Source organism: Juglans regia, chromosome 10 (genome assembly GCF_001411555.2).
Source record: "Juglans regia cultivar Chandler chromosome 10, Walnut 2.0, whole genome shotgun sequence".
NCBI lineage: Eukaryota > Viridiplantae > Streptophyta > Magnoliopsida > Fagales > Juglandaceae > Juglans > Juglans regia.
Genome location: NC_049910.1, coordinates 1,029,372 through 1,046,282, shown reverse-complemented (window position 1 = coordinate 1,046,282; position 16,911 = coordinate 1,029,372). Strand labels below are relative to the sequence as shown.

Sequence of the window (16,911 nt, the reverse complement as noted above, 5' to 3'; positions counted from 1 at the left end):
TGATGACGGGGAGAGAGAGCTACTTTTTTGGAGTGCTGGGTGGCTGCTGGGTGCAGAGGATGTTTCATTATTATTATTATTATTATGGTTGGTTTCAGTGGCCTTTGTTTTCTTAATCAAGATGGAAATGAGAGAAAAGAGAAACTGCTACTCCCACTGCTACTTCTACCATTTGTAATTTTACTGCTTTGTTCGTTTCATGCTTCCCATATCCCTCTCTTCCATGGTCTAATACTGCAGATACATCTTTTGGTTCTGTCGCCTCCCCATCAGTATTCAACCTTTGTCTGATCTCCTTATACTTTTTTGTTTTCTTTGTAATTTCTATTTCTTTTCTTTTCTTTTTTTATTTACTTTACATGATTCATCTGTTTCCTTTAGCTTTGGCTGCCGAATATATATTTTATAATTTGTATGTCTGTCACAGGATCCAAGAAAGTCAATCCAATTTCCCACCATATTCCCCCAGCCTCTTATTTAAATATCCTTTTTTTTATTCTTCCTTTATTTTTCTACAATTCTTTCTATTTTTTTATGAGAAAAAGGCAGTCTATGCGTAGAGATTAGAGAGTTCCTCGTTTCTTCAGGTGAGACTTGAGAGACTTAAAATGATCGTAGTAATTAATGGTGCTTGGACGACGCTCTTAATTTTGAAGGTTACCAACATTTTTTTACGAATCTGATCAGCTTGATTTTCATTTATTATGAGTCTTTCATAGGGATTTATACATTTATTTTTTATTTTTTTTAATGCAGTATATCCTTCAATTCAATTCTCTACTTTATTAGTTTAATTTCTAAACTAAAAAAAAAAACAGGAAGTATGTCGTATCTGCGGAAATTGGAACCATCAAGAACCAGATTTCTGCTATTGAAAAGGGTAAAGAAAAAGAAAAGAAAAACAAAAAGAGAAGAAACAGGAAAACAAAAATGGGCACTCAATCTGAGTAAGATGTCAAAATCGGAGTGAATTAGCAGGCCTGTCGATCTATGATTGTGCTTCTCGGAATACCCACGCCCATCATGTTGGGCGCGGATGTTTGAAATCCCAAAGGAGAACTGTATATTATAATGGTAAATAAAAGAAAACCGAGAATTATAATTTCCAGAGTAAAATAGAAGGATTTAGTAGTCAGTCATTTACGTGAATAAAAATACTAATAAATAGTTGTTGCTTTTCGTCTCAGCTTTGACTTTCGGTACCAAAGCCTTATCACAATGGATATCAATCATCTACATTTGTATCATTGGTGTTGCTAAAGTACGCCTTAAGATGACAACAAAGCTTCGAACACAAACCTCGGTTTCACACTCTACCTTCCATCCGACACCTTTTCGTCTCTACATTATTAATGCTATCACCCCTATTAGATCAACTCAATCAAAACCGATTCTTATAAAACTTAACGAGCTATCAAGTTATTTTGAGGTATTCTGTAAATAAAATAATAAAATATTCTAAAAATAACTCAGTACCTAAATTAGGCCTTACTCGACGAACATAAGTTCATATAGCTTGAAATATATTATCTTTTTATCTGAATATTTCAAAATATTAAAAAGATAAAAAAATAAATAATGTTTCGAACACGACAAAGTTCTTATGAATATATAAATAATATATTTTGTTTAAAATAATCTCATAAAATAGCTTGCAATAGAGAATAGAAATTAATTAAAGTACTGTTTTCCAGTTTTGGAAGGAAGAATTATACATTTGTACGTACGTCAGGTCGGCTTCCGCAGCGGTTGAGAGGGGGGCCGTACTAGGAATATTCCTATGTGTTCCTCAATGCTGCTTTATCCTTAGATTCCACCGTCGCTTCTATGGAGCTCGAGTGGAGCAGTAATCCCCAGTCCCAATTAAGAGTTACAAGTTGGCCATGCAGATGTTTTTTTTCCTCGTGACTTTGTGAGATGTAGAGGGTTTAACATTTTAATAATAATTTCAGTGCATTTTTATTTGTAGCATAAAGCTTCCCCTACAAAAATAAAAAATAAAAAAATCTAACCAGTGTACAGTCCGTTGATGTTTATGTTTTAATCCCAATTAATAGCATATGACAAGAGAGAAAAACACAAGTTCTAAATGCATTGTTCCGTGCAAATTCCGTTTAATCGTGCATGTATCTGTGAGATTTCTTCAAATACATCATATTGAGATTAAAATTAAAAGTATAAAGAATTTTAAAACAAAAAAAATGATTGCAGAGGAACGGCAGGCGTGGTGGCCCTTTCGGGATTGGGGGGGCGGGGAGAGAGGAGGCGAGGGGAGTATCAGGGGCCCACAGTAACTTTGCTGTTTAGGCAATAAGTAAACGCAGCAGACTAGCAGAGATGGTAGTGAACGTGCCTCGACACGCAGTCATGCTCGCGTGAAGAAACACCAACACCCATTCGCTTTTTGCATGATGGTCCTCATCCCCACGCCAAATCCATCCCCCTCCATTTTTTTTTATTTATTTTTTTTTAAACACATGCCTCTCCATTTGACAATGAATAATTATAATGGTTGGTTGCCCTTCACCTTTTTCATGACCATTTTGTCCCTTTCCCTTTCTTCTCTGAAGACAACTATATCTCAACACACCGACACACCGACACACGTCCCCCCCTCCCCAACCTGAGCTATAAAATGAAGTCTATGCCAGCCTACATCACTTCCTTATGCACAAAATATATATTCAGATAGAGAGAGAGGATACTCGTTTGTTTTTAAGAAATTTTTTAATTTATCTTATTTAATCATTATAATTTTTTTAAATTTTTATACAAAATAAAATAAACAACTTAACTTTTTCAAATCTTAAAGTAAAAATAATATTAAAAATATATATTTTAATAATATTGTATTCAATTTTTAACTTTAATTTCAATACATGTCATCTCATCTGCTAAAATAAACAATATGGATATTAGGCCAAATATATGTTCATTAGTTCTTATTTTGTTTCAATATATATATATATAGTCTGATTCTTATAACAAGCAATATAATTGAAAAAAAAAATCAATGGAAATTTCAAATGAAGATTCCGCTTCAATATTAATGAGGTGTTTGGACACGAATAATCAAGGACCTATGTGTATATAATCTAAGGTGCAAAGCAAACAAATGTAGGAATCAGGAAGGCCCAAAAAAAAGAAAAAAAAAGAAAGAGGAATAAACAGAGAGATCCAGCAAACATTCCGTAATAGAAAGTTGAAAAAATAAGCGTGGTTGTTGGGGTCCTTGAGAGAATGATGAGGAAAAAAATTTGAAGGCACAAAGACAACAAAGATTGGTTAAGAAAAAGGTGGTGTGGATTGGAAAAGAAACCCTGCCATAAAGGGACCCCTATTTCCATTCTTGCCACAGAAACATACTGTAACGTTGCGTGCACTCACTGCTGATGTTTGACTTGACACTCACCACTCTCTCAGTTTGCTCTCATTTTCTTGCCCACATCAAAACTTCCATTCCATTCCTATCCCTAAGTGGAGAACAAAATAATTAGTGTTTGAAGGTGCGTGAAATGAACATGTGGCACCACTTCTAAGTCAAGATTTTGGACTTCAAATTTGTCTTAGTTACAAGATGTGTATCATCTTCAGGATCCCTTTACCCGAGAGTGGAGATTCACGGTCCAGTCATACCCTTCTACTTTAATTTCTATCATAATAAAAAATATAAGAAAGGATGACTATCATTTAATATATAATATCTGTGCTGCTATGTAATTGGTTTGGGTTCTCGCATTCTTGGGAGAGAGAGGCACTGCAGTTGTGTTGAAGGTGCGTGTGAATGAAACAAGAAGAAAAAATGTTCTTCCCACGTAAACAAGTTCTATGCATAGAACAATTGTTTTAGGTTTCAAATCCATAGATCCAAGTTTTTTTTTTATTGAGATTGTAACCCAACATGTTATATTAGGATATATTATGATTTCAATAACTTTTCAGATGATCTCCCAAACATTATATTTCTTCATATGATTGGTATTTGTAAATTGTCAGGCATTGAGTTACCAATGTATAGAGCATCAAGAAAATTTCTAAAGTCTGATCTCATTTTTCACCCAATACTATTCCGGAGAGTTCAATCCGCGTTAACGGATTTAACTTCATGTAATTAGCATTAAAAATAGTGGTTCCACTTCCTATTAAGTTAGGTTCTTAAAGTTCATTTGGCAATGACGACTGTGGCTGCCTAATCTCTACTTGGTTTAACTTTTTAATCGGTTGGGGTTATCTCAACCATCGACTTCTTTAACGTTATTGCCAGAGGCTAATATACCGAATTTTTTGTCGTTTATTATGAACACTTCAAAGTAAATGAAGCTTTTGTCCCGTACTTTAGATAGCTATAAAGGATAATTAAGAGGAGTCCATGTGATCAATGAACTATTACAATAATCACACATTTGAAAAACTTTATTTGTTGGTGACTCTTAGTGGCCTAAGTTAATAGGAGAAGATAACAAAAGGATTACAAAAAGGGTCCCATATTATCATTACATGTCATGCTCTATCATTCGATGTTGGCTACAGATAGATGCTTTAACATGAAGATATAGGTAGAGGATGCCACTTATTGTGGGGGTATAGGAAGTAATGAGAATGAACAAGGACAAACAAATGATTTGGGTCTTCTATAGAAAAGAGATGAAAAGCTTAGTGAAACCCAATGTGGGTAGGGGATTTGGGAAATTGCTTCACTTCGTTTTCAAAGAAAGGGGATCCAAAACCCACTCTCCATGGGATCTTCCACTTTCGTGGTGATATATTAAGCAAATCATGTCCAGCTGAGTGGTTGCAAAATAGTTTCTACCTCTCCTTAATTTTAAAGTTCAACACAAAATCCCAACAAAGGATTCGGTCTTGAAAAATCCAACTTAACATGAACATGATGTTTGATGGAAGAATTTTGCGTGACATTTGGCTTGGAGATATTAGGGGGTCAATTATGACGAATGCTGGTGTTTATTCTGCCCATGTTCTTTTCCCCGTTTACCCTACTATGTTTTTTGTTTTCCTTTTATTTTCTTCTCTAATTTTCTTTCTTGGATTAATCTTAAAACAGGAAGCAGTGTAGAAGTCCATTTTACACCCTCCAATCAAAATTTGATACAGTAGTGTTTTCATATCCTCAAATTTAATTGGGTTCCTAAACTCCAACACGATATGTCTTGTTTAATTCATTACCCTAAACTATTTTATGGGTCAATTAATCTCATACTACTAAATAATTGCAAAAAATAACAAATTTTATGCACTTTAATGTCTTGTGAAAGAAAGGCTCAAAAAGATAATTTAAAAAGTACCTTTTGGGGTCAAGCTAGCTTCTCTATCAGAAAGAGATATATAGCATCTGCATTGCACAATATGGGTCTTAGTAATAGTATAGCTGCTGATAATTTGTTTATGATTTTTTTGTATAAATTAAAGGGTTAAAGATGCTTTCATCATAAATTATTATGTTTTAAATATAGTATGTCAAACTATCAAAATTGACACACTGCATGCTCAAACTACTAGGAAATAACATATAGCACATTCCATCTAGGCATGACAAATAAGTGAGATGACACAAATCCAACAAAGAGTTCTATATAACAATCGGCAATAGTTGGTGACAGTTAATCTTAATAATTTAAAGGGATGACAAGCATATTTCATCCTAAATTAGAATAAAGGTAAAATAATTAGAAATAAGAAAGCCCCTAAAACAAAGAGTAAAAAATGGCCCAAGTCTGTCCTGGTTCAGGTGAAACTACAAGTTCTCGTTTCTCACTTGTTATTTGTTGGGTTTTTATTACTCCGTGTTATTTCCCATTGAAGTGTGCTCGTGGACTCGGTCGTTTCCGCGTCTTGAAGCAAAAGACTAGCTAGTGCGAAATCCATCAAAGAATCCAACCTACTAAGCAAAACTCAAAAACTACAATCATTTTGTTTTAGAACATGAAAGTTCACTTTATTTTATAAATCTGGTTTTGTTGGATACTTGTCTAAGACCCTAGTCTACATCCTAATCATAAGTATCATACATATTTTCCCCCACTTTCTTTCTTTTCTACTCCTCTTTATCAAGCTTTCAAACCATATAATTAACGTTGTTGGTCATTTCTGTTGACATTGGAGGACAACTCATACACCCGTGGGTGTCCTGTTAATCATCACCTCTGTTCTTTTTCACCCATCTCTCGTCAGCTTTTTTTTTTTTTTTTTAGTAGGTCGGATTTGTACGCTTACTTAACCCCCCAAAAATAAAGAAAAAGAAAAAGATTTTGTACTTTTACTTATTTCTCACGTATTCTAAGAGTTGGGCTTGAGCCTTTTTTCTCACGTCTTGTACGTGCAGAATTCATCAAGATTGATTTGTTTTATCCCCGAGAAGTAGTATTTTGTATCTTAAAAAAAAATTGTTATAGTTGTTTCAATTTGAGCCCCAAGTTACCAAAATGAACAGCTGACACTAATTTATCAACTTTTAACACTAGTGATCCCGATGGTTAAAATCACAAAAAACTGGATACGTATCGTAATCTTGCTGCGTTTAGATGTTGAATTGAGTTAAACTGAATTGAATTTTTTATAAATAGTAATAAGTTAAGATGACAGAATGAATTTTGTAGAGTCCACCTAAGATCAGTTTAAATATGTTTAGATGTTAAAATGAATTTATATGTATTTATAGAAAGTTAAAAAAAGTTATAGGTCCCTCATGTAAATAAGTGTTAAATTGAAAAAATTGTGAGTCTCAAATGTAAAGAGATTTTGAGTTGAGATAAATTTAGTAATTTGAGAGTTGAGTGTTTAGATGTTAGATTTAGCTTAAAATTAAATTAAACTGAATTGATCTTAGTTGAGTCTAACAACCAAATGAAGCCTAAAATGATTATACCTTAATTGTTAAGTCTGGTAAATTATTGTGCCAATTGCAAAAGTAGAGGAAATTCCAATGGTATAAAGTGTAGTTTGTCCATTTATTCTTTAGAAACAAAAACCAAACAAAACTAAAAAATATTTATTGTTATTCTGAAGTGTTATTTTATTTTATGTAAGCAGGACCTGTAGTATTTCTAATCAGAAGATTTTATGTTAAATTGTTAACTTTCCGTCTATTTACTTTAGTCATATGTTTTTTTAAAGAACTTTAGTCTTATGTTAATCTGGCTTTAGGGCTGTAAATGAACTAATTTGTTCGATAGTCTGCTCGGTACTCGCCCGATCAAACTCGAATCATGAAAAAAAAGCTCATCTGTGAAAACAGATATCCGCTTGATTAGTAAATAATACATACTCAACAAAACTCAACTCGACTTGACTAAGACTCGTTAAGGCCTGCGCGTTTATGCCCGAGTCGACTTGTTAACTCAACTCGATTAAAACTCATTCATATATTGATAAATATATACATACATCTATATATATATACATATATATGTATTAGCTAATAATATAAACATAACACTTTTATAATTAAATATATAATATATGTTATATATTTAATTATATAATACATATATGTAACCTAATTACTTGTGTCTATATATTGAATATACTCCATAGCTATATTTTATAATTTGTACAAGAATTAGTTGATAAGATTTAATAATTTCATATACTAGTACGTGAGAACCATATATGAAATATATATATGCTATCATATTATGTGTATGTATTAATCATTTCTGTATGCATATAATATATTGTTATTATGGATAACTATCGACTAGTTAGATATTAATTATTTATAAATTTTTAAAATCTTATAATTCAATAGAGATAATACTTGTTAGTTATACAAATTCAATATTATATTTTTTTATTTATCTTATTTATTAATTATTAAATCTTGTCCAAAAAATAAGCAATTCAAGCTTGAGATCGAGCTTGAGTTGGGAATTTAACTTATCAAGTTGAGCTCAAACAAAAAATAAATAAAAATATCGAGCTCGAGCTTGAATATTTTGAGTCGAGCCTAGCTCGGCAAGCCAAAGACCGGCTCGGCTCTGCTCTGCTCCATTACAGCCCTGTCCGGCTTAAATGTCTTCAGGTTTCAGGTAACACTATTATTTGCAATGGATTTGTGATGGGTTGGGGCTGACCCAAAGTTTTAAATTTCATACCGTACCGGTCAGTATGGTCGAAATTTTCCATACCGGCCGCTGGGCCGGTACAGGTACCCCATATGTTTCGTACCAGCCCAAATACCAGCCGTACAGGCCTCAATTTCGGCATGTACCGGCCGATATTTCGGCCTTCTTTTTTTTTTTCATTTTTTTAAACTACAAGCTTATTTTTTAACCCTCAATTCAGACTAGGTTATTTATAATTTATATATATATGTATTTATATATAATTTATTCATATATAGACTATTATTTTAGAATATAATTTTTATATATATAATTTATTCATATATCGACTATCCTGAAACGGTACCGTTATCGAAATATTTTATTCCAGTGCCTTGACCGGTATGGCTTCTGGTACGGTATTCAAAACATTGGCCTGACCTCTAAACGGGGCACATATTTGGGTAAACATTTTCCAGCTCTAAAGCAACTCGTTGCCATCCCAATATACAACTAATCTGTTCATCCGGATCTCTTCAGTTTGTTCAAATTTGCAGAGAGCAAACGAGGAAAAAAAAGTCAGGACACGAGACACCAGTGATCTAGAGACAGTTAACTAAGACCGAGGACCATATTTTTACTTAATCTTACAAGATTCTACTAGGACCACAGCCAAGATGGTGCTACTTCTGAGACACCAAAAATAAAAGTGAAAAAGAACAATGAGTTTTTTTAGGAGCACCATCAAAATACAGAATGCTGGTGAGATGATTTTTTTTTATAAGTAGTAAGATGATTTGTCATCCAAGTAAAAATCACTCAGATTAGATTTAAAGTGAGTAAGGGTGAAACAAATATACATACATGAAGGTCACAAAAATGAGCAGAATTATATAATGGTACTAATACAAGGGGGCTAAAATTACTCACCATTCAATCATTCATACCGGGGGCTGTTGATACTTCTCCATCCGTCTATTTCCAACCATACAACAATCTGATGAGAGAATATGATTAACATGGGCCAAATGCCATAAAAACAAGTCCTACAAGAGCTATTCAGAGAAAACGATATGGTTTTTATGGCCATCAACTAGTACCATCACAATCTTTATATTGGTCAGAACTTTAGCATAGAACTCATGCACTCACAGGGAATATAGAATGGTTAAAACTAAATTTATTGAAGCCTTTGGAAACTCAAACATGATGGGGCCAACAAAGTGAATGGCCAACTAAACAGCCAATTATGTACTTGGATTTCATGTAATTGACTAGCTTAAGACAAATAACTAACTCTATACACCACTACGAAGCAGACTTGCACCTGATGAAGGGAGGTAGGAGATTTCAGAACTATCAAGTGAAGGCTAAGCTCAGTTCAATCAAGTAGATTTCCAGACTGGGAAAGAACATTGAAATAATCTTCGTAGGGTAGTCTACAGAATTTTGTTTGCCACACACCAAAACTAAAGAAAAAAATTATGTAAAATCATCGGGGAAATAAAAGGGGGGTGGGTGTTAACTAAACAATTCTACCACAAATTTTAACGTATTTTGTACATGACTTTCCAGGTAACATGTCATAACCATAAAGATAAAAAGGGGAAGGTCTGGTAAAGCAGCATGTTGATTCATCCGCTAAACTGTATTCCAAAGTACCATACTTAAAAACTGAACTCTAAGAACTAAAAAATTGTCCATTATTGAAATGTGTAAGGGCCTACCAGAAATCAATGCAAGCCAAAAATACTGATGCAATTGACATTTAGAAATTTGTGTAAATGGAAAGTTGAAAATAGATGAATAGATGGACTTAGTGAGTATAACAAACCAATAAATATAACCAACTTCAGGGCCTCTGAAAGGCAATTTCCCAACTTCCTGCTTCTATCTGAATATTGTCCTGTCAATATATAAATAAATATTTTTGAACAGCTCATGAATATGAAAAATACATAATCCATAGAGATAGGTCAAAGCAGCTCCTGAATCAAATTAGAGAAAGTAATAAACACTTCGACCAAGAAAATAACCCATGATTAGGATGAACGGCGGACCTTGCAAAGGTAGCATATGAACTCTTCAAAGGGAAGAAAGACCATCCTCACCACCAAGCTTCCTGTAATGTGATAAAAATTAATGGTTTAAGCGTGCTCATAAAGTCAAAACAGGAAAAATGTTAAAACTAAACACCTTTTGTGGGTTAACACAGTTCAGATCAAAATCAAGTCAATCCATGTCAAGAAAATACTCATGTTATGACCATAAGGATACGATCATAGAGAGGATATGATCTGACTGTTGCTTCATAGATGTGGATAGGATTATAGATGAGGATTCTCCTGCTATAATCACAAGGATATGACCGTAGATGAGGATACAAAGAGCAGATCTGATTGTTGCGTACAATCACAGATGAGGATACCAAACAAAAGACACCGCAAAAAATTCCCCACAGAAAATTGGAAGAATGCTGGCACATTGCTGAGGGCAAAACTGAGAGTTACATAATGATCTGATTCGTTCTGTTTTTATTGGGATATGATAGCTGAAGAATAACATAAAGGTGATTCAAAATGGTGTTTACTGGCTTCAAAATGGTGAATAAAACCTAAATTTTCTGCTGCTTTTTATGTGCTCTGATTCCAAAATAAAACCATTAAGGCAGATTTCTCTCTCTCTCTCTCTCTCTCTCTCTCTCTCAAACAAATTTTGGACTGGTTTTTGAACATCACATGAAGCAAGCCCCGAGCACGTGACCAGACAAATGGAGCCTGATGAGTTCAACAATCTGCTCAAACAAAACATGTAGTTGGCATCTACATTACAATCTAAAGCTCTTACCATATTTCATGTAACTAGAAGCCTAGAATGGATCTCATGACACACGAAGTAACTACAAGCTTTTAATAATTGAAATGAGAACAAATAATTCAGAAAGAAAAAGAAAACTTATAGATAGCAGCTCTTGTTAACGCGTAGTCCTCCTCTGTTAGATGCCTCACGATCAAGAACTGCGTAGCAAATCCAAAATAGAAATGGAAAATAGCAGGAAAAAAATAACAACAACGATGCAGGATAAACTAAAACCAACATAAATCAAATTTCACAGAACAGGAGACTCCGTTTGCTTACTGAGAAATGTAATGAAAAGAAGATTGAAAATAAAATGTTGAATACTAAGTTTGCCGCTACTCTAAACACGAGAAAACAAATATTCCACTCGATGAAGGGACATAAGTGATAAGACGCCAATTCTTACATTTTTTTTCAGCAACCAAACAGAACAAATTCGATTTCAGCGGGCAAGTATCCACACTTCAAAAGGAAAATAAAGCCTAAACTCCATCAGTTGACGAATGGAGCTGAGTTTCCTCATAAATATAAAACGAAAATGACTGGAGACAAATTACATTTAAAAAAATTTCGTGCCTTTTCCACTGCATTCTAAGCAACCAAACGGAGGATAAAGAAAGTAGAGCTAATCAGGGAATGCACAATTCAAAAGTATTTCATCATAAGATATGAAGAACTAACCGAGTGTATTTGAAAGTGCGAGAAAAATCGGTACGGTCATGCCTGGACTGAACCGAGAGGAGGCGGCCTTCCATATCTCAAAATGAACTGATTTGGTTAGTTTAAATCCGAGAACAAAATAAACGAGTCGGATCGGATGAACGAAGCGAATAAAATAGGAAAAAGTAGATGATGAGCTATAGATCGGATCAAATAGGATAGGAAACAAACCCCTCAACTACGTGGCATTGATAGCTCTCAATTGCTGACAATCCATCAAAAGAACACTTTGTGGACCAGGCCGGTTTGGAGCGAGTCCAACAGTAACAAAACCGAGGCTTTCTTTCTGGAAGAATCATTTTAGAATAATGATATTCACCATCTTCTAATCATCTCAATATGATATTAAATTATTAAAAATTATTTATTATATTTTATTTATAGACTTATCATAAGAAATGTTGAGAGAATTATAAAAAAATGATAAATAGTTTTTTCATAATTTTAAAGCATATGATTTTACCTCCAACAACCACCTCCAAAAAAGAAAAAAAAGAAAATGATTTACCTGTAACATTATTTCTCTTCTTAAATTTATCTGAAACCCAACATAAAAAATCCTCCATGAACAAGAAGTTCTCGTCAAAACTCTTAACTAGTTGCCTACATAAACCCCTGGCCCAAAAGGAACATGACTTTAAAAAATATATATATATATATATATATTTATATGTATACACAAAAGGTTTGGTCCAACAAACAACGGGCAGAGTCTGCCCTAGTTTAGAGAGAGACTCCTCTCTAGAAATTATCACCGAATCAAAACCTGATTAGAGGGGAGAGGAGCTTCTACTCCTCCCTCCCTCTCTTTTTCATCCCTACTCCCTCTCTTCTATAGTTTTCTTATTTCTTTTTATATTTTAGTTGTTTTTTTTCGGGACTAAGTATGGTGGAAGGCTGATCACTTTGTTTGTAATTTTTCCTCTAAAGTTGAGAATGCAAATCTTTATCTTTCCAAGATGTAATTCGTTTTTTTTCATGTATCTTTAATTTCTATTACGTCTTTTGTTTTAAAATATATGTATATATATATATATATATCATTTCTTGGACTTCTATCCATAGGGTGTCTCTTAGACTTTTATCCATAGAGTATCATCTACTCTATCTTAGACAGAATACAAGACTTATTAACTCTGTCTTGAACAAAATTGTGTTGTCTCTCAAGTGGTCTGAGAGAAGTTTGCAGCATGTATTAGACCATATTAGTCACAGTTGTGTCTTGAAAAGCCATTAATGTTGTAGTTGGCTTGTAATAAATATTTCAGGTCATAATTGTAATGTCCGTTATTATTTATAAAAAAAAAAAAAAAATGTAATACTTGTTATTAATTAATGCAATTTTTTATATATATATATAAAGAAAAGAAAAAGAAAACAAAGGCTATATCTACATTAATTTAGTAATAATGGTGTGAATGAAGACCATTGGAGAACCTACGGTCTGTTATGGATAGTGAAGCATCTGCTCCACAAGAATATGCTGCAACATAGAAGACGGCAGCACAAGGACCCGTAGCAGGGCCACAACCAAATCAGAAAAATCCGAAATAAAACAGCAGAGCAATAACAGATTAGTAGGACAGGTGGCAGAAGATTCAAGAGCCATGGAACAATAGTCGTTACAATTTTCTCCTATATATACGTACTGTACAAACAAGTGTAATGTGTGAACTTTTTCATGAACACAAAAACAGAGGAATTATTTCACTCCTTGTATCGAACACCTCGGACACACTAACTTGCAGTTTTTGATGGAACGAACCTCATTATACAAAGATGCTAAAAAACTATACACATCATTCCTAACGAGCTTGATATATTACCAAACTCCTATATATAATATATTCATAGTGGTAGAATCCAATCCACATCATGTGAAAAGTGCCCGACACATTGCTAATCCTCAGTCGTCTGAGCGAGCAACCAAGCAAGGCAGTCAGATCCCTCTTCCGATTGACTTGGTGGAGTAACCCTCTTCCGAATCAGCATTTCTACGGTTGGGTACTTCCTCTTTCGCCCACCCTTAGGCCTGGATTGAAATCGCTCATCTGATTCTTCAAAATCCCCCTGAACCAGAAACAGTAACAATCCCGACCATAAATTTTATTTTCAAACCATGTGGCAAAAGGATGCCTATCTAGATGAAAGCAAAAGATACTTACAAGTGTATAAACATGGTTCCCTGTCTTTTCATGATTATCTCTAACATGCTTATGTGCGAACCTCATGCCACAACCAGAAAAGCTACAGGCAAAAGGTTTAAGTTCAAGGTGCACGGCCTTCATGTGCTGACGGAGATTTGATTTCTGCAAATATACAAATACGTGAGGAAAAATATCAATAAAAGCCATATAATACTCCGTATCTATTAATTCAAAAGCTAGAAAATAAACTTATAATGGAAAATCTCAATGGTGTAGCAGCTTACATTTGAAAATGTTTGAAGACAACCCTTGTAATTGCATTTGATTCTCTCCAATGAACCTGCAGATTCATGTGTTCGCTGGTGTCGCTTAAAGTTCTTTCTCAGCTGCCTTGTCCCGCATATCTCACAAGTAATATGTTGGTGGCACGACTGGATGTGGGCCTTAAGGCATTTATCGTTTGCAAAATAATTCATACAACCAGGCTCGGAGCAGAATGCCTCCACCGAGTCTAGTTTAACTGCAGCAGTAAAGGCATACATCAGAGATTGCCATCATGTGAATGAATATCTAAAATCAAAGACTAATTATTTTCTCATTTAAAGAAGATAATCCACATTGCCATACAAAAAGCAATGGGGGAAATATACAGACATAATTAAAGAATTTGGAATCTGGAAAGCAGGGCAACTTGCCATGGGATTCCTCATGCTTTCGCAGCTTTGATGCAAATCTGAAAACTTTTCCACAACCTCTTTCCAGGCAGATATACTGCTTCTGGCATTCAGCATCAGGGGAAGAGCAATCCTCGCGATGGAATTCTTTCATGTGCCTTTTCATGTTGCCTTGGAATGAAAATTCAAGGTTGCATCTCTCGATTGGACACTTAAATAGTTTACCTAGGTGCTGAAGAAGATGGCGAGTCAAGTGGTCCTTTCTTCTGTAACTGGAATGGCAATCATCAACTGGACAAGTATACGGCCTCTGCACCCAAATCAAAAGTACCGTACATTTGTTAAGAGCTCGAGGATAACTGACCAATATATCTAGATATACATGAACAAGAAGCCTTCAAACCTCAACTTGAAAACACCGTGTGAATGAGGCTCGCTTGAAGGAGCTTCTCAGGAGGTCTCCCACCTGATACTAGTCCACTCAAGTCAGGAGATGAAGCCTCACGCATTTTGGAGTTCGTTGTATGGGATCCAATGCTTCACACTTTAACATATAAGAACTATTCCTGCAAAATAATGCATCTTAATCGACATGGAAACTAAATATATGCCATTAACAAGGTGCAGACAGCCATAGATGAAATTGATAGCTAAGAAAGAACGCAGTAGCATCACAGCAGTGTCTTCAGACGTTCCACCCCACCACTCATAAAACCCATATTTTGACGCTTGAGGTTATTTCTGCCTACTGATTAGTGAAATAATCAAATGAATTGAGTTCTCTACCCAAAAGAGAAAAAGAAGAACAGAGAATTGTGGCCTACAATTGAAATCAAATTGGAACAAAGTCCATCACTTGTTAGATTCTTAGAAAGGAGCAATATCATCAAAGTAACAAATAAAGTTCATTCATCCTACCCGGTTTCGTTGTTTGTTTTTGAGAAACATTGGGACAAGTAAGTTCGTACTCTCTTAAGGTCATCCAACTCATGGAAAACATCATTACACACACACACAAAGCATGCCGATTAAATATTGTATCCATTAAATTAAATACGATATACATGAAGAGCTCCTGCAAAGAATACCAAACAATCAATTACAAAAATGGTGATTCGGCCAGCGCGAGATTCCCCAATCACTTAAGATCATATAACCAACCCAACCAAACCAAACCCAACACGGAATAAATTCAAGCAAGCAAATCTAAAGCTAGAATAGGTTAATTGAACCACAACGAGAAAAATAGCATAAAAAAAAGGAAAATATGCCAAAAATACCTCAAGTGAATGACTTTGCATGTGTTGCTTCAGATACGCGGGTTTACTGAAAGCTGCACCACATTCTGAGCAAGCATTAGATTTATTTCCCTCTATTTTATCTTCCCCATCAACTTCAATCTCTCCCATCTCTTCCTGAACCACAGGAGAACAAAAACTTAAGTATGAAACGAAAAACATAAATAAGCACGTATTAGCGAGAGAGTGAGAGAGGGAAGACCTTGTGATGAGCGAGGATGTGAGAGGTAATAAGGGACTTCTTGGACCTGCAGATGCCGCAAAAATCACAGAAATAACGCCTAATGTCTCTGAATATCGGCTTTTCCATCTCTCCAATCTCCTCCATCTCTCTTTCTATCTACACTCCGATGAAGCGAGAAAGGAGAAGCGCGGCGGCGGTGCAGATAGATATCTTTATCGAGTGAAGCGAGGGTAGGAACTAGGAACCCTAGTGCTTTAGCTCGATCAAGCTAAACTCGAGTTTTGTTTGGTTTAAAAACTTTGATGGGGAAGTACCTCTGGGCCCAAGCTAACACCGTAATATCTCGACCCATCAGCAAAAAAAAGGATCTGGCCCATTTTTTCTATGACCCGCTAGGAAAACAACCTTAAAGCATTCTTATTAGTTTGATTAAATTTATTTTTAAAATTTAATCAATATTACGATTTTTTATATTTATCTATTCTATTTAAATTCAACTCCTATATTAGATTATTCATTCATTCTTTATATAATAATAAAATATTATTAATTTAATAATTTTTTTTATCACATTTTATATCTCTACCAATTAAATATTAATAATAATTATATTCTAATTAAATTAATATTAAAAAAATCATATTTTTAAAAGTCATTTAATGTTAATAAAAAAATTATTTGATTAAACTCATTTAAAATTCTATCTAAATTTTTTAATTACAAATCAAATAGTATTTTTATTTGGAGTGAGAAACTAATATTTTAATGTTTGTTTGGAGTAAGAAATTAGTATTTTAATATTTGGTGAATCAATTCTGGTTCTTCATATTTGGCCAATCACTGTAACAAAAGTCTAAATTATTTTAGATTTATCCAATTTAATATGGGATGTTTTTGACATCAATTATACAAATTTTAACCAATTTTCTTATTTGACCAAGTCAATAAAATACTCTTAAAAAGATAAAA

At 34.1% G+C, this 16,911-nt stretch overlaps 1 protein-coding gene and 1 long non-coding RNA gene across 2 annotated transcripts; both read right to left on the bottom strand.

Moving 5' to 3' along the window:
- Nucleotides 1–3,041: 3,041 nt before the first annotated feature.
- LOC109005564 lies at nt 3,042–11,781 on the bottom strand. Its single transcript, XR_001998485.2, has 6 exons — nt 11,601–11,781; nt 10,121–11,077; nt 9,895–9,966; nt 8,991–9,057; nt 5,304–5,350; nt 3,042–3,473 (listed from the first exon to the last, which is right to left on the bottom strand). It is a non-coding gene; the product is annotated as an uncharacterized LOC109005564 (long non-coding RNA).
- A 1,463-nt stretch (nt 11,782–13,244) lies between these two features.
- Nucleotides 13,245–16,218, bottom strand: LOC109013146 (transcription factor IIIA-like). Its single transcript, XM_018995128.2, has 6 exons — nt 15,961–16,218; nt 15,741–15,875; nt 14,482–14,770; nt 14,071–14,306; nt 13,805–13,948; nt 13,245–13,709 (listed from the first exon to the last, which is right to left on the bottom strand). Exons 1-6 carry the CDS (start codon nt 16,084–16,086, stop codon nt 13,539–13,541), a joined length of 1,101 nt encoding a protein of 366 aa, XP_018850673.2. The 5' UTR covers nt 16,087–16,218; the 3' UTR covers nt 13,245–13,538.
- Between the last annotated feature and the right edge of the window lie 693 nt (nt 16,219–16,911).

Coding starts and splice junctions, on each gene's coding strand:
- LOC109013146 (XM_018995128.2), bottom strand. CDS start 16,086: ATGGAGGAGATTGGAGAGATGGAAAAGCCGATATTCAGAGACATTAGG. Junction 14,771..15,740: donor TGCAAAGTCATTCACTTGAG/GTATTTTTGGCA, acceptor ATTTGGGTGCAG/AGGCCGTATACTTGTCCAGT. Junction 13,710..13,804: donor GGAACCATGTTTATACACTT/GTAAGTATCTTT, acceptor TTTCTGGTTCAG/GGGGATTTTGAAGAATCAGA.